Source organism: Giraffa tippelskirchi, chromosome 7, assembly GCF_054371585.1.
Source record: "Giraffa tippelskirchi isolate mGirTip1 chromosome 7, T2T-mGirTip1v1.2.pri, whole genome shotgun sequence".
In the NCBI taxonomy this organism is placed as follows: Eukaryota; Metazoa; Chordata; class Mammalia; order Artiodactyla; family Giraffidae; genus Giraffa; species Giraffa tippelskirchi.
Window position 1 is genome coordinate 20,752,870 of NC_137281.1, and position 26,130 is coordinate 20,778,999.

General features: G+C 45.1%; 1 protein-coding gene across 1 annotated transcript in view; it reads right to left on the reverse strand.

The window, feature by feature from the left end:
- Window positions 1-11,353: 11,353 nt before the first annotated feature.
- ZNF536 (zinc finger protein 536) overlaps window positions 11,354-26,130 on the reverse strand; it is a 443,099-nt gene continuing 428,322 nt past the window's right edge. Inside the window, exon 5 of the mRNA XM_081505676.1 lies at window positions 11,354-11,732. Coding sequence (XP_081361802.1) covers window positions 11,488-11,732 — 245 coding nt within the window. The 3' untranslated portion in view covers window positions 11,354-11,487. The remainder of the gene's footprint in view (window positions 11,733-26,130) is intronic.

Genomic DNA, 26,130 nt, shown 5'->3' on the forward strand with positions numbered 1-26,130 from the left:
GCACAGCACATGTTTTGTTGTTGTTCAGTCACTAAGTTGTGTCCTGACTCTTTGCGACCTCATAGACTACAGCACACCAGGCTCCCCTGTCCTTCACTATCTCCCAGAGTTTGTTCAAATTCATGTCCACTGAGTTGGTGATGCTATCTAACCACCTCATTTTCTGCTGCCCCCTTCTCCTTTTGCCTTCAATCTTTCCTAGCATCAGGATCTTTTCCAGTGAGTCAGCTTGTGACATTAGGTGGCCAAAGTATTGGAGTTTCAGTTTCAGCATCAGTCCTTCCAATGAATATTCAGGGTTGATTTCTTTTATAGTTGACTGATTTGATCTTTTTGCAGTCCAAGGACTCTCAAGAGCCTTCTCCAGCACCACAATTTGAAAGCATTAATTCTTCGGTGCTCAGCCTTCTTTATGGTTCAACTCTCATATCAGTACATGTTATAGCACATGTTAGCAACCTCTTTAACAGATGAGGAAACTGAGGCTCAGAGGGACAAAGACATGGGCCCAGTTTAGCAGACACAGACTTGGAATGAACTTTCTGATTGCAGCTACCCAGTTGGCAGCTATGCGTCCTTCTAAAGAGCTTGGGCAGCTGGTCTCATATGAACTCAATGCATGGGTGTATCAGACCAGCTTTATCAATGCAATGGGCTGCCCATCCCTCTGCCCACCCACAGACACATACCCACTACAAGTAAGAAGGACCATACTCAAGTTCTCAAGGATACCACTGGTCTGCCATTGAGTTTGGTCAATATTCTTCTTAGTTTGGGGCCTCATTTCTGGAGACTGCTGAAAGAACTTTTTTAAAGTTAACAAAATTTCCAACAACACTCCAGGGATTATTATCAAAGATAATTGGGCTGGGAATTCTTATTTATTCAATAATCATTTATTTGAGGTCTTACTCTGTACCCGGTACTACTTGTACCAGGGCTCTGATGGGTCCCTCATCTCATGAAATTTACATTCTACTAAGGAAAGCAGACTATCATTATGTAAACCAAGAGATAAAAAAGGTATTTCTAGGGAGTAATTAATTACTGCCACAAAGAAGACAGAAATAAGATGATGAACTGTGGTGTGGTACAGAGGCCAGGAACATATGAGTGTGGTGACAGAAAGCCTCCCTGAGCGACATCTGAATTACAACCTAAGAAAGGGAAGATGTCCAGCTTTGAAAGGGCAAGAGAAAACAGGTGCGAAGAGCCTGGGGTGGGAACAGGTTTGGCAGGCCTGAAGTGCAAAAAACCATGTTGACTAGAGAGGGAAGGTAACTGAGGGAGAGATGGAAGGTGAAGTTAGAGAGACTGACAAGGTAAGATCATGTAGGGCCTCAAAGGCCATCGTAAGGAATATGAAATTTATTCTAATGTAAGAGGAAGCCATTCTAAGCAGTGTAGCTGAGAATGCTCTGATTTGTTGAATTAAAAAGCTGATAGAGTCCGTGATTGCTCAAAAGGCAAACATAGAATTTCCCAATGACCCAGCAATACCATTCCTAGGTATATACCCCAAATAATTGAAACCAGGTACCCAAATACTTATACTTGAAAGTTCATAGCAGTATTATGTGATATAGCCAAGAGGTGAAAATAAGCCAAATGTCCATCAACGGATGAACAGAAAAACAAAACGTGGCATAAACATACAAGTTTATTCAGTCATTGAAAGGAATAACATACTACCACGTGCATGAACTTTGAAAACATTATGCTAAGTGAAATAAGTATTAGTCACTCAATCGCGTCTGACTCTTTGTGATTCCATGGATTGTAGCTCACCAGGCTCCTCTGTCCATACTGGAGTGGGTTGCCATGACCTCCTCCAGGGGACCTTCCTGTCCCTGAGATTAAACTTAATTCTTCTTCTGCATTGCTGCCAAATTCTTTACCTTCTGAGCCACTAGGAAGCCCTAAGTGAAATATGTCAGACACCAAAGTTCACATATTGTATGATTCCATTTATATGAAATATCCAGAATTGGTAAACCCATGGAGGCTTTGCGTATTGCTGGAGGATGGGGAAGGGGGCATAGAAAGTTACTGATTAGTGGGTGTGGGGTTTTCTTTTGGGTAATAAGTATGTTTCGGAACTCATAGAGCCAATGGTTGTGCAACATTGTAAGTGTACTTACTAAATACTACTGAACCACACACTTTAAAACAGTTAATTTTATGTATGTGAATTTCACGTCAATAATTTTTTTGTTTAACTTTTAAAAAGGAAGTTGATATTCTTGGGCACACAGACCCTCCACGTCCTTCCAGACCAATGCCCTGGACCCCAAAGCCCTGCACGCCCCTTCTTTTACAGCCTCTGAAATCTGGGCCCTCAAACACCTCACTGCTGAATTCTCCCAATCCAGGGCCCTCTTTTTGAATAAGGCTCTGGTGGGCACACTGGAAGCCAGCAAGTCCTCACTCAAAGAAAGCTCAATGCTAAGGACCTTCTCTGACCACAGATCTAAAAGGGCCCCCCCCCCCCCACTTTCCCACAAATCACTGAGAGGGCCGGGTGGGAAGCCAGGGCAGGATTGTCCTTGCCTGTCCTCCGCTGGGTCCCCAGCATCTGGCACAAACGGGTGACCCGCTCCTCCCAGCAACATCCCCACTCCACCCTGCAGTGCTCCTGGGCCCCAAATTCTGGTAACAACGATTCTGGGGAGGAAATGAGCAGCAATTTGGGAGGAAATCAGAGTTCAAGTGTCAATAATTTTTAAAATATGCGGCATTAATTTCTGTCCGCGGTAATGGGATGATCAGCGGGCGCCTGAGAACTCGCGCGCCCTCCTTGGGGCCAGAGGCCTCAGCGAGTCCCCTTGGAGCATTTGTACCCTTCCTCGCCAAAAGAGGAGCCCTGGGGACCAAGCCTGGGGCGGCCGGGGCGAGGGCGCTTTCTCCTTAGGCTAAGGCTCCTTTGATACCTTAGGGCAAGGGGCTGGGTCAGAGGCCGGTTCCAGGGTGTGAGCCAAAAAAACCCGCCCCCGCCCCCGTCCCCGCCCCGCGGAGACTCCGGGGGCCCCGGGCGCCCCCGTTTGGCTCCGCACCCTCTTATTGACGGCCCGCCCCCCCCGCCGCCCCCCGTCTCCCCCGGGCGCCCCTCTCCGGGCGCGCTGCCAAGTGACCCGCCCCATCAGCCCGCCAGGTCTCCTGGAGGCCGGAAAAACTGAAAATGAAACCCTACGCAGAGGAGAGCTTACATGTCGGGCTGGTTTGCTGCTTGGGGGTTCTTGATGCTCCCCCGCCAGCTTGGACGGGAGAGTATCACAATTGAGTGCCCGTCCCCGGTCTCGGTCTCTCCTCCTGTTTTCCCTGCATCCCGGGAGAGCGACCCATCAAGCCAGGGGAAGCCCGACGGGACCCGCAGTTACTTTTGTTGATTTTCTGGAGATCTGATAGTCAGAAATGGAGGCGTGGTGCGCGGTGGGAAGAGGCCGGGCGACTCAGAAAACCAAGGCAAACAAACCTGCAGAACAAAGGAGCGCACCCAACTTAGACATCTCCAGGCCGATTTGGAATTCTTCCTGCCCTTGCAACGCCTATTTCTTTGAAGTTGAACCTTTTGACCAAGCCATTCCAGCGGACCTGCCACCAAAAATCATTTTGTAAACAAAGATAAAGGCAGAAACTGACCCAAGGTATGAGGAGCAGTTTGTGGGGGCTTCTGGTTTTTGCTTTCTCAGCGTGCATCCTTGTTTCTAGAAAACGTGACCTCTACCCTCAACTTTGCTATCCCTCTTTCTCCCTGTCTGCCCTTTCTGGGAGAGGCAGTGAGGCTGACATATTTCAGACAAATCACAGCAGCCAACTTCCTGTCCGGCCCCATTTCTGCTGAGAAACCCTCCCTCCACCTCTCCGGGGTTCAGGTAACTGGATTGATGGAGCCGCCTTCACGGCCTCTCCTAGCCGAACTTCTTATAACCCAATGCATAAATAATCACATGTTTTATAAATAGCTGTGGACAAGAGGCTGTAAAACAACGAAGATATATTTGTGCCTTTATGTCCTAGAAATATTTTCTAAAACGACTGTTTTATTTGGTGTGGTTTTGAATGGGGGTGTGTGTGTACATAACAATCCCCAAAGTTTTCCCCTGCCCCCCCACCTCAGGTCAAACCAGCACTATCGTTAGCAAATTGATAAGGTTCCATGGGCAAGCTTTATTCGTTCTGACACGAGCCTATGACACTTTATAAAAAGAAGTAATCCAGAACAATCTCTAGGTAATTAACACCTAGATAAACAAACATAAATTTCTATATTGCATTTATTTGGACTACCACTCAAATATGCGTGAACCATGCTTTTTTAATTAAAAGATAAATCCATGTGACACTTAGCCTCAAACTTAATTATTCAGCATAGTATAATAAAAAATAGAGCCCATTAAATGTGTCTTGCACTGTATTTCTGTATTAACAGCAAAACAGTTCGGTCTGGGATCATTTAAATTTTCCCCCTCCTCTTTGCTTGTGATTTCCCTGTTCACATAAGCCCTTCCTCTCCCTGCCTTCCTCCCTCCCTCCCTCTATCTCTCTTTTCTCTTAACACCAACAGGTGAAGAGATTAAAACTCTACACAAGCCCTTACATGGAATGCTCAGCTGGGCGACATTTTTAATATTGCATTACGCTATGAATTTTTTTCCTTCCCCATGGAAACATACCTCTAGTTCTGTGGAACGGGCCCAGCCTTTCTATCTTGAAAAGAAGATCACAATATTTAACATGAATTTCCTTGGGATTGTGCTTACAATACACCAGGTGAGGTTTTTATAATATACTGTTACAATACAGATGTTCAACAGAGAGGGGGAAGTGTGCAAATCCCAAACTACAAGAGACAGCAGGGTTATCATCTTTATAAAAGTTTCAGCACAAAAGAGTATCTTAACACCGAGTATCGGCAGCTCAGCAGTTTCCAGCTGCCAGGAAGAGAAATTCACATTTGAGGCATTCCCCACCTAGTCGAAGCAGGAACAGAGATCTGTTCATTCAGCCACTCAACAAACAGTATATAAACAAGGACCGTGTGCCAAGTGCTGTGTGGAGTGCCATGTGTGCCTTGTCACCTTTCATCCTTACAGAAAAGGTACTGTGGCCAAGAAAACTGAACCCAAGTCTCGAGTTAGCAAAGCCCATGCTCTGAGCCCCTTGGCTCTCCTGATGGAGCCTCCTGGGTAAAGGGCAGCAATAGCTTGGCTCGGGTGGGATGTGTGCCTTTGCAGAGAGTAGCCTTGGACCCAGCTGACCAATCGTTCAGGTTTGTCCAGGACTGTCCTGCTTTTAGTACTGGTAGTTCTGCATCCTGGGAATCCCTTTATTTGGGGAAATCAAGACGTTTGTCATCCTACGTAGACTCCCCCAGCAAATGATGCTGCTGCCACTGTGGCCAAGCCCATCCACGAAAGGATGGACTGGAGCCATGGAAAGACCTTGAATTGGGCCCAGGAGACACCCACCCACTCCTTTCCAAAGGACCGAGGCCCCTGGGTGTGATTGATGACTGATGGTTATCTGGGATCCTGTAAATTTGTTGAAGAAGGCATTTGGATCTTGTTACATCAACTCCTATATTGCTGACCTATGACAAGTCAGAAAGCCATGCATCTGCAGAATGCACCACGTTTCATCATTCAAGTGGGTTCCTAGCTGGTGTCAATTTCAGTAACAGTCCTTGGAACCTAGTGGTACCTAGCTTGCTCTCTACGCGACCTGTAATGCAGTTATGTACTGCTAGCTCATTTAAGCTCAGGAAGAGCCTTGTTGTGGGTACCATTTCTGCTTCACAGATAAAGAAGCAGATCTGGGGAGCTAGAATGACCTGTCCGGACCCCACAGGTCGGAGAGGTGGAGATAAGCCCTCCAGAGCCCCATCAAGCCCACACAGCCCTTGCACCTCTTCTCTACCCCGCACCCTGTCCTTCACATCTCGGTTCGTTGTCACCCCTTAGGGAGATCTGGGATGTGTTATCTCTGAATCTCCTCTTCCAGATATGTTATACTTACTTGTGTGATTATCAAATTGAAGTCTGTTTTCTCCTTAGACAGGGATCTGTGGGCATGGTCTCTGACTCACTCCTGTATCTCCAGCCTGTGGCCTGATGTCTGGCACACAGTAGGCCTTCTGTAAACTTTCATCAAACAAGTGAGCAGAAAGACATTTAACCCCAGGACCAACTCTTTCTCTCCTGCATCCCACTCTTTCCGTATCTGACCCTCAAGACCCTGAGAATGGCAAGAAATGGTGAAAATACTGATTTTTCAAATGAGAGAGGAGAAAGACAAAAAGTTTAAGACATATACCCAGGATCATTTTGTCTGAAGGAGGTGAATGTGGAGGAATCATGACCACCTGACCACCGGGGAGCCCTTTCAAAACACAGAGGTGTTAGTGTATAATGCTTTTGATGAAATTAATCTCAAATATAGACGTGGCTTATCACACCACAATAGCAACAATCTAACATTTGTAGAGTCCTTTATAAATTTACATATAATTTCCCTTACTTTATTGAAATTTAATTTCATAATTTTCAGATACAGTCAATGAACTCAGAACAGCTAAATTGTTCAAGATCAAGTATCCAGTAAGTAGTATAGCTAGGATTCAAATTTAAGTCAGGACACCCCAATTTTGCAATTTGTTTTACAATGTACTAATCTGCCAATTGTCTATGACTCTTTAAGAGCTCAAAATATTTTGATGGAAATATATACTGATGCTTCTTAAGAAGGCCTCCTTCCAGTTTTATTTTTATTTTATAATAGCTTCATTGAGATATAATTCACATACCATAAAATTCACCATCTTAAAGTGTACAACTCAGTGGTTTTTAGTATATTCAGAGTTGGGGAACTACCATCACTATCTAATTTTAGAAACGTTTTATCTCTGCAAAAAGAAACATCCTACTCTTTAGCCATCAGTCACTCCCCATTCTCCCCTCTCTCCAAATCCAGCCACCATTAATCTATGTTTGGTCTCCATGGATTTGCCTATTCCATTTCCTATAAATGGATACAGTATGTGACAGCTTCTTTTGTGATTGGCTTCTTCCACTTAAGTGCAATGTTTTTAAGTTTCACCCATGCTGTAGCCTGTGTCAGGTCTCCATCCCTTTTCATAGCAGAATAATATTCCATTCTTGACAAAATAATAATTTGAAAAGATACATGCATTCCAGTGTTCATAGCAGCACTATTTATAATAACCAAGACACAGAAGCAACCTAAATGTCCATCAGATGAATGGATAAAGAAGATGTGGTATGTGTGTGTGTGTGTATATATATGTAAATGGAATATTAGTCATAAAAAAGAATGAAATAATGCCATTTGGAGCAAAATCGATGGACCTAGAGATAATTATACTAAGTGAAGTAAGTCAGAAAGAGACAAAGGTCATCATATGATATCACTTATATGTGGAATCTAAAATATGACAAAAAACCTATCTAGGAAACAGAAGCAGACTCACAAACATAGGGAACAGACTTGTAGTTACCAAGAGGGAAGAGGGTAGGGGAAGGATGTTAGATATTTGGGGTTAGCAGATGCAAACTGTTATATATACGTAGACTGGATAAGCAGCAAGGTCTTACTGTATATCACAGGAACTATATTCAATTTCCTGTGCTAAATCATGATGAAAAAGAAAAAAAAATTCCAAATGTGTGTATAAACCACATTTTGATCATCTATTTATCACACAGTTTTTAAATACACATTTTGAGCCAATATGTAAAATTAAGAGACTTCACTCAAACTCCAGGGGTCCAGTGTCTCTTGCAAACTCAGAAGCCCTGATGCCACATTCCTCTTGGTGATGAGGCATTGGGCCAGGGTTTCTCATTGCCCCTGAGACCCCGCTGCAAATTCCTACTGTCCTCCTCTTGCCACTGAGGTGTCCTGCCTGGCCCCTGGAAGCATTTGGGATTGGGTCCATCATGTATGCGGAGTCATGGCCCCTCCATCAACCTTCCTTCCCTGATGGGTCCTTTTCCTGATCTCTCACTAGCCCCTCATGACACACCTTTGCTGTGTGACAATGGACCCTTAGGATTGTCATCTGTTCCTGTCCAGTAACACCAATAGTTTGGCCTCCTAAAAGAAACCCAGTGATTATAGATTCTTATAGCATGGCTGGATGCCTTTGCCTCCAACATTTCGGTGGGGCTGACCTATTCCAGAGCTGCAGCATTTACCATGGGAGCTTGGTTTTGAAACCATGAAACAACGAAAAACCAGTCAAAAACCAAGCCTGCACATCAAGTGTGGGGCGCACGCCAAACCTGAGAAAATCAGTGTCAGAATTCTGCTTTTTATGTAGCCCTGAAACCATGGATTTTATTATTCTTTGTTCTTTTCCTTTGCTTCTGGAGAGAGAATTCAGCTTGTCCTCTGATTGGAGGTAAAAGACTTCCTTGTTTTTAATGATTTCTTATTAAAACTTGCTACCAGTAAAGGAGAATAATAGATACCAATGCTTTAAGTGTCTGGTGTAATTACTATAATATGAGGAGCATTGGTGTTTGCATGGGTATTACCTCACTGTAACCCATGTCTGCAAGCTTTCAAAGAAACAGAGGCACATGGGTGTGTGCGCGCACACACACACACACACACACACACACGCTGTTTGTACACCCAGAGATACACTTTAAGCTTAAATTTGAAAAAGAAACAGGCTATGGGAACCATCCACGCGGAATACTGCAGGGCTTTTTGTGAGAAGTGTGGCTTGACCAGGGATTACCAGAGTCTGACAAAGCTACAAAAATATGTTTTGCTCCTCCTAGCAAACATACGCAAATAGGAAGAAATGGGTATTTTTTTTTTCCAGAGGTAGAGGTTTTATTGCGTAAAACACTGGATAAAACTGGACTGCTTCAAAGACATTTTATTCTAACAGCAGAAAGAAAACAGTCATTGCTGAAAAAACAACTTTTAATACTTTCTATACCAGAATAAAGTTCTGTCAACTGATGTATTATAATAATAAATAATGACCAAGAATAAACTTTAAATACAAAGTTTTCTACTTGTTACAAGCATAGCAACAAAATCCTCTACTCTATTGATCTCGGATTTTCTCCAAGATAGATTTTTTTCTTTGTGTAGGAATGTAGACAGTATTATGACCAGCATCACAGACTACAGAAGTTACAGGGGAAAAACTTGACATGTTTAGATATGAGACCCTGATGACATTCAGAAACTGACAGTGCATCACTGCGGCTGTCACTTGTTTGTGGTACAAGTTACAAATGTTCTGGAGAGAAGGCCTGTGTCAGGGGGCAAATAAGGACGGTAGCACTGGACAAGATGGAATCAACACACACGCCACAAAGAAGAGGGGATGTTCCCAGTGTCACAAACAGAATTATTGCCTGTCGCATCTGACGATGCTCAGAAGACACAAAAGGATACTGAAAGAGCGCCCAAAGTGCTAGAAATGGAATGTGGCTCTCGTTTTTTTTTTCCCACTTTTTTTCCTCTTTTGACTTTTTTTTTTTTTTTTTTTCTTCTTTTTTATATTTTTCTTTGCTAAGATACCAAAGGCGGGGCAAACACACAGAAAGCAAGCGACTGGCACAGTCACCAAACACAGTAGTGCAGTTAAAATCCTAAAGCTCACTACAGTCGGAAAGTTTTCAATAACATTTCAGTCCTTTCTCTAGGATCATAGAAACAGTTGCATTAAGTTTATCAACTCGATTTAAGTAAGGCAGTGAGAACTATTCTAGAAAAACAAGAAAGCAGCTTGCTCTATGCCAGATGGGTCCACATTGTACAGCAATTGCGTTTACACTGAAACCCCGGGTGGATGTCACCCTCTCGACAGCATATGCAAACCGGATTCCTTATTAGCCTGAGATTCCTTCTGGTCTCAGGATAGCGAAGCATTTTATTTACATTGATTGCAGTTTAGTATTTTTGTAAACTGCTGTAGGCAGAGCTGAAGTTTTTAAGGCCCTGGGGTTTTATTCTGTGCTCCCAGCCTGAAAGGAAATATCGATCTTTTTTTAAAGTCTGAATAATTTTGTCTTAGAAGAAGTTAATACTTCAGTACTTCTCCACCGTCACAAGCAACAGCACCAATTTCGTGTCACTCAAAGGAAATGTGTTAAGAGGCTGAACTCTGACGCCACGCTAGCAGATTCAAGAATAAACCCTTAACTAGTCTTCGTAAATTGTTTGTTAAAAAAATGAGTCAAGTGTTTCATTATTGGCCCTCCAAATCTCCCTCTGGGTGGTGCAGAACTTGATAAATTTGGAGTATCCAATCAGTAGAAAATCTAAAATCTACAAAAATATAGAACACATTTGTTTTACAAAAACAGACATTTTAACTTAAACAGTTTTCTTCATTAGTGATAGAGAGCAGGATGTTTAGATTCATATTTTAATACAAGCTATTTCATGAGAGCTTGCTGGAGAAGAGAATCTTGCTTCATGTCTATGACACTTACAAAAACTAACAGATGAAAAAAATCTGATAGTAAGGACTGGAGCAGCCTTCATTCAAGTAACCTTTTTAAAATCATAATAAAAACAATCTTTCTACTATTACATAAATTTCCATTCTTTACCAGCACCTTCTGTGAGTAGGGTGGGCTAGTTCTAAGCATTTGATATCATGTATCCCTATTTTTTTTTTATTAGCAACCTTCTTGTAAATTCCTCCAAAAATTAAAGGAAAAAAAAAAAAAGACAACCGAGAAAAAGCATTTCCCTCTATACTGCAATTTGATCTAAAAAAAGGAATTACTCATCAAACCTGCAATGGACATTTGTCTGCAGACACTTCCTGACCATTGATTCATTTGGCTGTGGATTTTTTTAAAATGCACATTGACGATGGCAAGCCTCTGCAGTGCTGGTCTGCCCTGGCGCTGGCTGCGGGCCGGCTAAGATTTCTCCAAGAGTGCAGTTACGACACCACGTGAATTGATTTTCTCTGCAGTGACCGCTCCAGTCTGACTGGCACCGCGACTGCCTCCCAACACATCCCATTAGGGTGCGAGGCAGATGACAGCAGCTGGTGTCAGATTATAGAGGTGTTTTCAACAATGAAAACACAGCCCCTCCATCTTCAAGGCAACACTAAATCATTTAGATGGCATCGTTTTGCAGTTAAGAGCTTGATTTTTGGACATAGAGGACTCTAGCGTTGGAAGGGCCCCCCAGCTTTCTGGAGCTCGGAGGACACCAAGCATTTCTGACATCCCTTTTCTCCCACCTGCATTGTTTGGAAGTACTTGTTGCCGGGTAACAGTTTAGCAGCCATTTTCAAGGGCTGGGATTTTTTTTTTTTTAATATATATATAGATATCTTTTTAAATTTTTTAAATGTTCTATACACTAGTGGGGGGTTGTACATGATTTTTTCCCCTTGGAACGCAGTTAGCAAACTCTTTTACCAGATGCATAATCTGAAAACTGTAAAATAATATTGCAATCTCCAAATTGGTTGGCTCAGTTGCGCTCCTCCTGGGCCTTGCTGCCTTCCTCTGTTAACTCTGCTGAGCTCCCAGCCTTGACAGCTGCAGGGTCTTCGAAATTCCCAGAAGCCTCCGAGTCGACTCTGGAGCGCTTGAACCTGCGGTCGGGGTACTGGCTGTTGTCAAAAGGCATGCGATGGACACAGAGGACGTGGGTCTTCAGATTTCCCTTCTGAGAGGCACTGTAGGGACAGTAGCGGCACTGGAAAGGCCTGTGACCTACGAGCAGAAAGAGTGGCCGGTCAGTTCTGCTGCATACCCCTCCCCGGCCCCCAGCGCTCAAAGGACCATGATCATTATTACCAGTACAACATCAGCAATGTTATTGCCTTGCAAAGGTCAAATGGCAAAGAATAAAGATGCAGCCAATATATCTATTTGGATAAGTAATAACTTACTTGGATGAATAATAAGCTGAGGTTTAGTTGCTGAGTTGTGTCTGACTCTTTTGCAACCCCATGGACTGTAGCCCACCAGGCTCCTCTGTCCATGGGATTCTCCAGGAAGAATACTGGAGCAGGTTGCCATTTCCTTCTCCAGGGGATCTTCCCAACCCAGGGGTTGAACCCATGTCTCCCGTATTGGCAGGTGGCTTCTTTACTGCTGAGACTTCAGGGAAGCCTCAAACAATAAGTTACTACTACTACTAATAATAATAACTTGGACAAGGATTTAAAAGATCTTTCCATCCTAGCCAGGATTTTTAATTCAGCCTTTCTAGGTGAGAGAAGAGAAAGTTCCAACACCTGGAAATTCTTTTATAAAAAGTAAGATAGCAAGCTTTTTAGACTTTGCAGGCCAAGATCAAAGATATGACGTAGATACTTATATAACAAGAGAGGAAATAAATTTCCAACTTTTTGTTGATGAAATTCAAAACTTTATTTATGGACACTGAAATTTGAATTTTATATAATTTTCATATGTGATGAAATATTATTCTTGTTGGGTTTTTTTTCCAACCATTTAAAAATGTAAAAACCATTCTTAGCTCCACAGGCTGTATGAGAACAGACAGGAGGTGGATTTGAGCCCAGGACTAGATTTTGTGACCCTAGTCCACACAAAAAACACCATAAATCCCTCCATCTGGGATGCTGACTCAGATCTCCAAGCCAGTTCACTTCCTCATGTCCCCACCAACTATACTGATAAGCAAGTCAAGCGTGACCAAGAAGTGTGTTTGGGGTGGGGTGAGAGAGGGATGTTCCACAAGCCTTGCTCTTCAGTGGAGTGGAAGTGCCGAGCTGGAGGAATTTGGGAAGCTCTGTTTCAAGAGGAGGCAGCAGAAAGTATCAGACAAGAACTGGGACCCTCAGATAATTCAGGCCAGCCTAGTTTTAGAAGAAGTTCAATTTTGAATGGTGACACTTGCAATCAAACTTCTCTAGAAAGGCTGTAAATAAGAAGAGAAGATAGATTCTTGTGAAAATCCACCTGCTCCTTCAGGCTTCATTTCTCTGTTCTGATGCACCACAGACATGCACACTTCTCTGCTATCTTAAGGAACCAGTAAAGCGTCTAGTTTGGGAAGTTATAATGGGGCAATGCATTCTGCCCAATGCTGGGAAACTGTGGCTATGCCATTCCTGGAAGCCCATGAGTACGGTCCCACCCAGCACCCAGAGAGGTCAAGACCCAGTGCTGGGTTTCATTTGCTCAGGAAAATAAACAAGCAAATAAATGGGCCCAGTTGTTTACCCCAGAAAACATCTGAACAGCATCTTCATCACTTTTCCTGGAGCATAATAGCAGAAGCCCTGTGTATCTACTTAGCAAAGCGGTCTTGTTCTTGAGAAACTGGAGAGCAACCAAATGTTTGGAACTGAAACTCATTTCCTCACCAAATTGCAAACAGCGTTAGATTCTTGCTCCTTTCTTAGCGGGCTTTGGGAATTAGCTCTCTCCATCTTCCCTCCTAGCCAACTGGTCCCCAGGTCAAATCCATTCTACCTGCTGAATCCATTTCCCATACTCCCCTTCTGAGCCTGTTCCAGTGCATACCAGCTCGTGCTAGACTGTGAACAGGGCAGCCTGCAGAAGAGCTTCCTGCTTCCAGTTCCCCCACTTCCTGCCCATCCTCCCCGGGTATACCACAGTGAGTACCTAAAGCATAAGCTCAGCCCCGAGTTCCCTGTCCAAATCTTTAATGGCCACCTACCCCTTATGACCAACCTAGACAGCATATTAAAAAGCAGAGACATTGCTTTGCCAACAAAGGTCCGTCTAGTCAAGGCTATGGTTTTTCCAGCGGTCATGTATGGATGTGAGAGTTGGACGGTGAAGAAAGCTGAGTGCTGAAGAATTGATGCTTTTGAACTATGGTGTTGGAGAAGACTCTTGAGAGTCCTTTGGACTGCAAGGAGATCCAATCAGTCCATCCTAAAGGAGATCAGTCCTGGGTGTTCATTGGAAGGACTGATGTTGAAGCTAAAACTCCAATACTTAGGCCACCTCATGCAAAGAGTTGACTTATTGGAAAAGACCCTGATGCTGGGAGGGATTGGGGGCAGGCAGGAGGAGAAGGGGATGACAGAGGATGAGATGGCTGGATGGCATCACCGACTCGATGGACGTGAGTTTGGGTAAACGCCAGGAGTTGGTAATGGACAGGGAGGCCTGGTGTGCTGCAATTCATGGAGTCACAAAGAGTCGGACATGACTGAGCGACTGAACTGAACTGAACTGACCCCCTCACCTTTACAACTCAGTCCCAACACCTCTCCTGTCTCCAGGAGCCTCCCCTGTTTGCCCACTCCAAACCAAACCATTAGATGGTCTCTGCAGATGGGCTTCATTCTGCAGGGTCCCCACGCTCTTACTGTGCTACCTTCTCCCCGAGACATCACTTCTGTTCTCTGCAGACCCAAACCCCATTCTCCTTTCAAGGCTCTGTTTTGCGTGGCTGTGGTGTGTGTGCATTGGCCGCCATGATAGACTGTGAGTTTCCAAGGCAGGAGGCATGCCCATCTTAACATTACTGGTGCCAAGCTCTATGCTTGGCACAGAACAAGCAGGTATGAACTGTTTGCGGGGATTGCATTATTATTTTACTGTTTCCCCTTGCCTTTTTTGAAGGAATTACAAATTTTCAGATAGAGTTTTCTCTTCTTTTGTTTCAATTGTTGTACCTAACACAAGACTGAATTTGATCAACTTTCCTACTTGCATAAGTCCATGGAGTGGAACACCCTTGCTCTTGGCCCTTCTACATGGCCTCCTACAGCAAGAAGAGCACAGACTGTCAGAAGGAGGGGCCTAGACCACAATTATCAAGTAAGGGAAGGATTTGTGAGTACCATTTGCCTCCTGCCTTCCTGCTATCCAACCCCACCCTTAGGGCTGTGTCACCCCCTCATACAGATGACAGGGAAGACTCGGTTGGTGCAGAAGGAGAACTGAGACTCTGTTTCTAGTGGACTTAAGATATTTATGAACAGTGTGCATGGCCCTACTTTTCATCATGTTGGAGTTACAGCATAGACTGAAGGGAAGAATCATGGTATTGATCAATGGCAGGGGGATAGGAAAAGCCATGGCCATTCTCCCCACCATCATCATGAATCTATGTCAGCGCTAAGCTGACGTGGCATCAGTGAGTTTCCAACAGATCCCAAGGCTCAACCATCCAACTCATGGTGTCGTCATCCCTGTGGACATGAAGTTATGCCCAGGGCTCAGTGAGGTGGTTCAAGGTTCTCTGATAGGGCAGCTCTTGAGTGGGAGAAAGAAGGAAGGACGGCCCAAGTCTGCAGCTGGAGCCATAGTAACCAATTCAAGTTCATTCAGAGAACCTGAGAGAAGAGTTGAGACTTCCCTCAGGAAGCCTAAGAAACATTTCTAAAGTTTTGTCCAAAGTTTCTCATAAATGGACTATATCTTCTGGGTTCCCACCAAGGGCAGCTCTGCAGCAGTTCGCAAAAGAAAGGTGATACTATCCTAATTACCATGGCTCAGATGAAGCTGGGGCTAACTCATCAATTCACTTATTTTATGGCAATAAGTTACTGATGGGGAAAATCATCATGACAAGACTTTGCAGATAAAAATTCCAAATAACAATTTAAAATAAATAAATAAAATCAAAACTCTTGGCACCACAATCCAAAGAGGCTTGAAGAGCTATGAAGCAAATGACTAAACCATGGTATTGTTTAATAAATCTACTTTAGATCACCGTGATTCATTGGGTTCCTATATTCTTCCACTGTTTTTTCCCATCTGTCAGAGTTGCCTATTATACTTCCTATTATTATTTCTGTATGAATTTATGCTACAAACTTTGGAAGCCACCCTCTCTGCAAATTGTGTCACTGTGGGAACCACATGCATCTTGGCAAACCAAACCGAGAACCTCAGATATCACCTTTATTCACAATAAAAGCTTTTCTGAATTGGCCAACTTGGCATAAGGGCACTTAGTATAATTTTGTCACCAACTGATTTTAAATATTAATCATGATTTTTATCCTATGGTTATATCTGAATCTCTGTATCTCGGGAGAATCAAGATGTACAATAATTCTGGCAGATTTGGATACTTCAGTGGTCAAACCATTAGTATTGAAGTAGTTTTTATTTTAACTTAGGTAAGCTGAAAAGTTATATATAAAGGTATACTGTTATGCATGTGTACATTTGTAGAAGGAAGTCTGTACAATATTGGAACCATAATAAATCTTGATCTTACAATGTACTTTGTAAGTAGAAGCACTGTAGGTAATGGTAGTACCTGAAGATCCCAAAGGCCTCTGTCCCACAGCTTTTCACATACATGTCTATGTTTATCCTCATATTTGAGCTTTATGGCTGTTATGTCGAAAATATCAACCCCATAGCTCAGATGAATAACTTAAAATAGAGTGAACTTGGATGGTTTGACTTTAAAACAAATTTCAAATGTGTATAAAGTACTCAGATCTCCTAATTCTCTAAAATTCCTATAGGAACTCTATTTTTTTTTAGGATTCACTCACACACACACACACACATGCAATCCCTTCTAAGTGGTTTGTTGAAAGGTTCCCATGAAACTGAGGTGGAAGAAAAGTTTTGAAGAAATCAGACATCCATCCTGAGGGAAGGTGATTGTGAGGAGGCGAGATGGGGCCAGAAGAAAGCATTGTGTTCCCCCAAGAATAGGATGTAAGTGAAAGGTTGATCCTTTGGTGATGGGAACATTTACTCCCAAACAGAAAGCTGTTGGTATGCAAAGCACTTTTGGAAACTTGATTCATTTCCCAGCCTAGCTAAATCTGGATGAGAAGTTTCCAATTTCTCTATGCCATTTGTCCACGCGAAGCCCCTAGTATTGGCGCAGACTCAGTGATCTGTTACCTTTGGGTTAGAGAACATACCCTATACTTTCAGAACAAACCCCACAGCTGAGAGCGCCACTGAAATTTCCACTGTGGTTTTCCAATACATGTGACAGAACAAAGGGCCCACCTGAAGGCAGAGGCAGCGAGAGGGCCATGGAAATCCAAGGGGAGCTTTCTTACTTTCCTGCTGAGGTGGATGTGGGGCTCCAAGGAAATCAGATCTCCAGATGGAGACAGGTCAACACATTCCCTGGGGAGAAGCCCTCAGGCTGACATGCTGCAAACTTCCATCCGGCACATTTTAATGAGAAGAAAGACCAGCCATGCTGCCTGCACCACCTTGACAGACTGGAGATGGAGGTAGCCATTCACCTGGGTCTATAGGTAGAGATGAAGATGCTACTACTGTCCATCAATTTCTAAGCAGCAGCAAAGGCTTTAAGACAGAGTTGAGTCTAACAGCCTTTCTTGGATTGAATGTAAAAGAATAAGGGCACCCACCCCAGTCAGCTCCCCATTTGAGGCGAACATGAACACACTGGCCTTTCTCAAGTTCAGCCCCACAGAGAAGCACTCTGCTTTAGGGCAGCCTTTGGCCCCTCTGAACACAGGAGACCCTTCCTGCAGAGGCCTGGCCACAGAAAGCTCTCTGTTTTGCATTTTTGATTTCAGGTGTCCTCCTGCCCCACAGTGGTCAGTGTGAGTCTGACCAGGACCTTGCATTCAAAGCATAGCTTCACCCCTTCGTGAGGCTGAGAGGCCACTAACACCCAAGATTCAGTTTCCCCTCTGTCTGACCTTGAGCGAGCATTTGATCTCTCAAGGCTTCAGTTTCTACATCTTGGAAATGGGGGAATAATATGAATACTGAAACCCTAATCCTGTTGTGAAGGTCAGATGAGACAGCATGTCAAATTTGTAAATGACAAAGAGCTCTACAAATGTCAGCTGTCTGTCATTGCTGTAATTGCTGATTTCTTTGTTATCATTCTGTTCCTTATCTAAGGAAGACTGGTCAAGAGAGGCTATGCTTTGTTCTTCATCAAAAACACTCATTCAACAAGCCTTCCCTGTGCCAGTTTTGTTCTAGCCTGCCTGTCCTAGGTGATCTTATCCCAGATAGTTGTGGAATAAAGCCTTAAATAGTCTCTCTTTGGGGCTCCTGTTTCTGACTGGGGGTTTTGGGATCTGCAAGACCTTCAGAGTCCAAAGGAACTAGTTATTAGCAAGGATATTTCCTTTGGTGAAGTTCAGCAGACATGGGCTCGGCTGTGGTCATAGGGCCATGTGGGAAGAATATCATGTCTGGAGGATCCTGTTCTGGTGCAGGGCTGGCAGTTTGAGCCTGTGCAGTGGGGGAGATGGTCAAGAGAGTTGGGGGCTCCGAGAGCTCAGCTGGGAGGAATATGAGCCCCTGCATGCACTTCCAGCCTCTTTGCCCTCAAAGCCCCCTAGCTGCTGCCTCTGACCACAGGACCCTCTCTGTTCTCCAGATGCTTTACATGCTTTATTCTCTTTCTTGCCATAGGACCTCTGCCCAATCCTGTCTCATTCCCTCCATCTGAATGCTCCCTCCCCTGCTTCATGGAAGTACTATAATCCCATCCTTAGTGCAGCTGCCTCAGGCCTCCCCTGATGACCCCAGACCCACTGAGGTTCATCGCAGTAAACTCTTCTCTTCCACAGTAGAGTCTCCAACAAGAGTGGATCAACAAACAGTTATGTTGCCTGCCCCACAAGACAGTCAGCTCCAGGACTCAGGGACTGTGGGGTTTTGCTTTTTCTCTGTTTTTTTGGTTTTCTGATTATTGATATTTCTTAGCACCTAGTAGAGAGTTGGGGATGTCACAGACTTCCATCAGGTATTTTTCAAGCAAAAGGACAGGTGAATGGATAGATGGATGGATGGATGAAGGAAAGAGCGAGGCAGCCAAGAGAAAGGAAGAGGAGCAGAATGCTGTCCCAGGCAGAGAGAATCGCCTGACCTCAGTACAGAAGCAGAAGGGCTGTGTGGGTGCAGGGGCCTGAAGCTGGTGCTTCCAGTGTGGTGGAGGTGGAGCTCGGTGGGAGCTGGGCAGGGGTGGAACCCACAGGACCCCCTGGGGAGCTTGCACCTCACTCCAAGGGGGAAGGCCTTTCCAGCTCTGCACCAAGGCTGCTGCCCCAAAGAACCCCCATCCCCATCTGAAGGCAGGACCTCGGGCCCTGATGCTGTGGCCGGATGTGAGCCCTCACCATCACCCCGCTTCCCTCCTCTCTATCTCTCACTTTGAGCCCATCAACATTTCCCATCACTGCCATGCGAAAAGTAAGTACATCATACGTTAATTTGTATTGTCACAGCACTGTAGAGCCGTGGTAAAGAGCACATTCATTTTTAATCCACTATGAATAATATATAAATATGTATACAGTGTGGAGGGTCAAGAGGAGTAAGGAGAAAGCAAGCCGTACATTGTTTATAACAAAAGTGGGGAAACGAGATATTTTTCTTACTTGCTACGATGGAAATATCTGCTCTTTTCCTGTACCTGAGGAGGAAAGGAAAATGCCTACCCTTGGGGGACCATTCATTCATTATGGCTCTGCACTTGTGGGCAACTGGGTTCAGGAAAGAGCCAGGGCTGCATCCACAAGGCTTCCAGACTTTCCATGCTGGTGGTTTCTGCCCAGGTGTGGGATGGTGGATAGGGGAGTTGGGGTGGGGTAAGGGACCAACCTCTGGTGCTTAGTCCGAGGTGGTGAGAAAACAGTCCGACACCTGTTCAACAGCGCATGTTTATGGGAATTGCCTCAATGGTCCTCATGATGGTCAGTGGGGGTATATGGTGGAGAAACATCTCCCCATTTTACGGATAAGAAAACCAAGGTTAAATAATTGCCCAAAGTCAGGTTGGCACAGCTAACTGGTTCCTGATCAGGAATTCCACCTTAACGTTTTCTCAAAAACAGATGATTATCTCTCCACTCCCTCCTGTCACTCCCTACACACCACCTGTGGAAATTCTCTACAAAGGGGTGTCTTTGATCAGGACCCAAGGGTGCTCCAGGAGAGAGTCCACTCCTCTGTGGAGGAGTGTGTACTGTAATGTGTGATATTGCACATGTGTCACATGCCACACTCATTATGGACACAAGCACTACTGTGGCCTCTGCCCATCAAAGACAGGCATTGAGCACATGGCTGGCACCAAGTCACAGGGCTTGTAAGCTCTCTGTCAGAGCTCCCATCACACAATGCCTGGACCCCAGACCACTTCCAGGAGCACACACTGAACACCTGCTTCATGCATTAGCCTGAGGAGATGCAAGATGTTGGAATGATGTAGTACTTTTAGCATTGAGAAGGTGAGAAGGGAATCTATTCCACATACTTGACACAGGCCTACACAATACATGCTGAATGGTTGTCCACATGTCTTAAGGTTGACTTTAAGAGTTGCAATCCACTGGAGACTCAAGTGGGAGGAGGAAGGGACCAATCATTCATGAGGGAAAGCCATCCCAGCTTCAAACATGACTCCAGTTTCCAGTTGAAAGATGGCACAAAGGTGGGGGGACTCACAGGAGAGAAGGAACATTCTGGAGAAAAGACATACATGCTGTTTGCCAGAGCCAGGCCTACATATGGTGACAGAGGCACAACTCTGGACGTTGGAACAAGGGCATCCTAGGGTGGAGAGGAGCCGTCCCCAGAATCACGGTTCATGCTCCATGGTCAACACAAGCAAAAGCATCCAGAAGAGGGTCATGTATGTAAGTGGTAGAGAGGCAGCTCCCTGGTCCAGGTAAACAGTGAAGGGGCAATCCCCCTGTGTCCTCACACTGCCAAGCCATCTCTCACACCAGGCAAGCTTTTCAGATCAATCTCACTGGTTCCTTTCATTGTTCTTTGAAATAACTGGAAAAAGACAGTGGGTAAATAAAGAGGATCCTTGCTGCCGTGGCTTCTAGATCAGCCCTGACCACACCCACACATACCTTGGGTGAGTGTAGACCCTTAAGAAAGCCAGAAAGCATGAGAGAACCCAGGCTGACCAAGGAAGAATCTTGGGGGCCAGCAGCATCGGGCCCTGCCGCAGCCCACGGTTGACCCACCTGTGACAGGCTCATTTTCCTTTCTGCAATATCCTCTCTGGCGCACAGGCTCATGGAGTGTTTCTAAACTACCACAGAAAGGTCTCCTACAGTCATGTTCTATGGTACTGTCTTCTAGAAAGATCCTGGCAATGACCTGGAGAGAAGTAGCCCTCAGAGGCAGCTCACATGCACAGGACAATGAGGCTGGGGAAGTACCAACAAGACTCCTTAATAACAGCCCTTCCCCTACTGCACCCCACCCAGAGCCCTTGGGATTCCTTGAAACTAAGCATACTTGCACTAGCGGTAAAGAGCCAACCGACTCTAGTATTCTTGCGTGGAGAATCCTATGGACAGAGGAACCTGCTGGGCTTCAATCCATAGGGTCACAGAGTCGGACATGACTGGAGCAACTTAGCACGCACACAAAGACCTTTGCAAACTGCATGCTAGCAGGTAAGAAAATGGCTCCACATATAGGGCCGATTTTACAAGTTGAAAACAGCTTCCCAGAGGTGGACTGTGCCCAGTGGACCTGGGAGGAGTCCAGGCTAGGTGGTCCACTGGGCCGGCCTGTCGGTCAGGCCCCCAAGGTGGTGCCTGCCTCCACTTGGCCCTCACCTGCCGCTCCCTCTGACAGTCTGCTGCTCTGACCCTGAAGCTGCCAACTGGGGGAGTCCCTGCCCATCCTTCAAGTTTCAACATGCTCTGCTGGGGCAAAGAGATGGGTAAAAATGTACAAGAACATGCACTGAGCTGATAGAAAGAGCCATTTCTCAGTAGCACACATTCCATATATATTTTTTTTTTTTTTTTAATTTCCCTAATTCTAAACAGGCAAGAATGGTTCTAATCAGGTACATAATTTATGTTTTCAGTTTTCAAAAAAATATTCATCCGTCTAATCAAAGATGCTAAAACACTTTGAAATACCCTTAGTATAAATAATTTGAGGTTTTAAATTTCCTGTGATTTGGGTTTTAATTTAAAACACTTTCAAAAAATATTTTACAATTTTAAAAGTGAATTTTGATCCATGTGGTAATAGATTGGAGACATCAGTGTGAACTTGTGTTTAGCTTAATATGTATAGTAGAGATGTGGATACATTCAGGGGTTAGTATACACACGATATTTCCTTTTTCTCAGCAGAGAGGGCCCAGAACCCATGACATCCCAGTGGCAACAAGGACACTTAGCCCAGAACTTGACTTCTAATACTATTCTCAAGAAAGCGAACAGGGCTTCTTGGAGAAATGGCTAATTCTATGGCTAATTCTCCGGTGATCCCGGAGCACTTCTTCGCGCTAGAGAGTAAGGAATTGCTCCAAAGCCGTTAAGTTGGTGGGGTATCAGAGCAGCACGCAGTCCAGTGAGAGAGCTCCCAGTGGCCAGAGTTGGAACAGCTTCAGCAATAAAGTAAATGACAAAGTATAAAATAAGCATCCACAAGTCATACTGACATAAACAAATGACTGAATCAATACCTACACGGAGGACTTCCCTGGTGGTCCAGGGGTTAAGAATACACCTGCCAATGCAGGGGACACGGATTAGAATGCTGGTCCGAAAAGCTTCCACATGTCGAGAGGTAACTAAGCCCATGACTACTGAGTGCCATGCTCTGGAGACCATAAGCTGCAACTACTGAAGTCTGTGCACTCTAGAACCTGTGTTCCAAAACAAGAGAAGCCAGTGCAATGACAAGCCCATGCGCCGCAACTAGAGAGTATCCCTCCACTTGCGAGAACTAGAGAAAGTCAACGTGCAGCAATGAAGACCCAAACTAACTAAATAAAGCATAAAATATATATATTGGTGATGGTGTTGTTTAGTCGCTAAATGACGTCTGACGTTTCTGCGACCCCCAGAGTTTCCCTGGTGGCTCAGATAGTAAAGAATCCGCCTGCAACAGGAGACTCTGGTTCAGTTCCTGGATCAGGAATTTCCCCTGCAGGAGGGAATGGCTCCCCACTCCAGTATTCTTGCTTGGAGAATTCCATGGACAGGGGAGCTGGGCAGGCTACAGTGCATGGGGTCACAAAGAGTTGGACACAGCTGAGCAACTTTCACTTTTCATGGACTGTAGCCTGCCCGACTCCTCTGTCCATGGGATTTCCCAGGCAAGAATATTGGAATAAGTAGCCATTTCCTTCTCCAGGGGATTTTCCCAACCCAGGAATTGAACCCAGGTCTCCTGCATTCGCAGGCGGATTCTTTACCACTGAGCCACCAGGGAAGCCCTATATATGTATAAATACCTACTTGAAGAACTACAAAAGCCTCACACATTCCAAACTACTTACTATACAGGTGCTCCCCCTGAAGGAGGCAGCTGAAACTCCCACTTCTTTGTGCTGGCTGCATGGTAACCTCCTGCACAGAACTGCAGTATGAAAAGCACTTAAGAGGAACTGTATAGGCAGACATCTGACAATCATGACCTCACCCAGGTGACCAAGGCCAGGCGGAGAGCACGCACTCTGATTTGATGGGATGAGAAGGCACTTCATTTCTGTGGCTTTCCTCCCCCAAATCTGCAATTCAAGTCCACCCATGAGAAATCTCAATTGAGGAACATTCTATACAGTATGTCTCAAATCTAGCATGTCATCAAAACCCAGGAAATATGGAGAAACTGTCACAGCTAGGAGGGCCCTTAGAAGAGCTGACCCCTAAATGCAATGTGGTCCTGGAATAGAGAAAGGACATTGGGTAAGAGTAAACTGTGGGCTTTACTTAGTAATAGTGCATCAATACTAAGTCATTAATTGTAATCGATGTACCCTTCAAATGTTAGATGTTAATAATAGAAGGAATGGCCCTACCAGGATACAGTGTTGGTGGTACTCTGGTCCAGTGTGAAGAACCTGGGTTCTTGAGCCAGACACCTGGATTCAAACCTTATCTGTCTCTACAGGTTACGTGTTCCTGGGCCAGCTATTCAAACTTTCCAAGTCTCAGCTTTTTCATCCATGTAAAATGAGTGTACTCCTAATAATATTTCACTCATTGGGTTGTGGGGATTCAAGGAGAAAAGACTTGTAAAATGCTTAGCACAATGTGTGGCACGTAGGAACAGTTACATCAACATTTGTTAGATATGGTTTTGCATATTAAAATACTCCTTCATATTAAGTGCCTGTTATGTGAGAGTCTTGAATTGGAACTGTCATTCCAGTGCCAGTGCTGGAGTCAGGTGTTAGGACTCCACTTGCCAGCGAAGGACACTCAGGCTCTGAGAGGCTCCATGTGTGTCTGGACCCATGAAGCCAGAGAGGCAGAAAACTCAGCTTTGCACCAGCTCCCTCTGAGACTGCAGCTAGAGCTCAGCCCACTGTCTCGCTTCTTCTCTGCAGCTTCAGGTTCAAGTTCAGTTAGTATGAAAGCTGAGAAGATGAGACTGGATTCCAGGAGGTGTCTGCAGAAGAGAGCATCTGGCAGGGATATCAGAGTCCCCCAGACCCTTCCAGCTCAGCCCTGTCCCCTCCTCTGCCCACCCCCTCCCTGCCCAGGACCTCAGAACTCAACCTCAGGAGACCCTGCCCTTCCCTCCTGCTGACCTCACAGTGGCTCCATCCTTAGCAACTTCATTCCCATGCTCTGGCCCACGCCATGCAGATTTCGCCTTAAATCCTGTTTATTTGTTTGCCCCTGGTTTTCTATGCACTCAGCGAGCCACCAGCCTGCCTGGGTGGTCAGGAGAGCCAGACTGCAGCTCAGGCCTGGCTGCCAGCACTCACAGGCAACTATTGATCCGAGATCTTAAATCATTCCCCAGATTTTATGAAAGCATTTATGTTTATCATTAAATAACCTTCAAAGGGTCGATGAACTTACTTTCCTTTTTTGGAGATTTTTAGATGCGTAATATAATAATGCTCTAACAATACCCAGTGTTTGTCTCTGAGTGAGCACACTTAATCCTAAAAGAAATGCTAGGAGAGGCCAAAGAGAGAGAATGTAAGGTGGGAGCCGGAGAACAGAGGGGCTGGCAGCTTCTCCATTGTCACACAGCAAACCTCGCCCTCTGAAACTCATCTCTCTCCCAACATTTCCAGAGAGGGGATGGAAACCACGCTAACAGGGGTGATTTTAGATGGAACGGAACTGACCACTTTCAGGTTAACAGCCTTAGGAAAAAAATGAGTGAATCAAAGTTGGATATGCTTTTAATAAATAGCAAGTAAAATTATTAAGGTGGTACTCAAGCCATGACAAAAATAGAGGGGTTTCTAAAATATAAGGTGCCAATGCAGCATCTTCTATTCACACTTTTGATATCCACATCTTCCCCTTGTTAGGAATATTGGGCTAAATACAGTTCTCTGAAGTTCCTTGGCAATAAGGTGAAGGCTAGGCGTTTAGTAGAAGCTGTAACAGCCAGCCCTACTCCATGTGAACCCACCTCTGGCACCATTGGACTCACTGGGTCAACAAACCACCCCAGAAACAGCAAGGAGAAAGACCCAGGATGAAAAGGCAGTTGGCCTGCTCTGCACACCGCATCAGTCCCCAAATCCCCTCTGTACTTGCCTCCACCTCTGCTCTCCAGCCTTGGATGACTTCCTGTCTCTTACCACAGCATCTTGCCTCCTCAGCCTGACTTTCCAACTTGCAACCCCATTTTACCTAATATTTATTGCCGTTGCCACCAGGAATTTGCCCACCCCAACCTCCAAATCTCTTTCCAATTAGACCCCACCAAAGCCTCAGCTCCTCCTTGAAGCCTTTCTCAGGACCCAGCTGTCAGAGCCCCACAGGCATTTAGCAAACGCCCACACAAGTAGGCATTTAACCGTGTTCTATCAGGACTGCTCACTAATGGCTTCCTGTGACTTGGGCGTGGTGGGTCTCTCCCTTCCCTTAGCGGGCTGGAGATGCCTGCAATGCACATCAGAGGCTGGGAGTTGTTCCCTTTGGGCAGCTTCTTAAGAAGGGCTCAGGTCTGCCTTGGGTGGGTAACCCTCTGCCCAGCTACATGTTCTCGCCTTCACGAAGGCCTAAGGGACACCCTGGGGTGGGCAGCCCTGACCTTAAACAGGCTGGTCCCAGCTTCTGGCCTTGTGAGGACATACTCCCACCTTGCTTCCCTCCACCCGGCTTGGCATCCTTCCTCAGAGGACCTCCCAAGAGGCGACGCTGCAGAACCCTCCCTGCACACCCGGACCATGCCCTCTGCCTTGCCCTGCCTTCCACACCAGGAAAATCCAAGT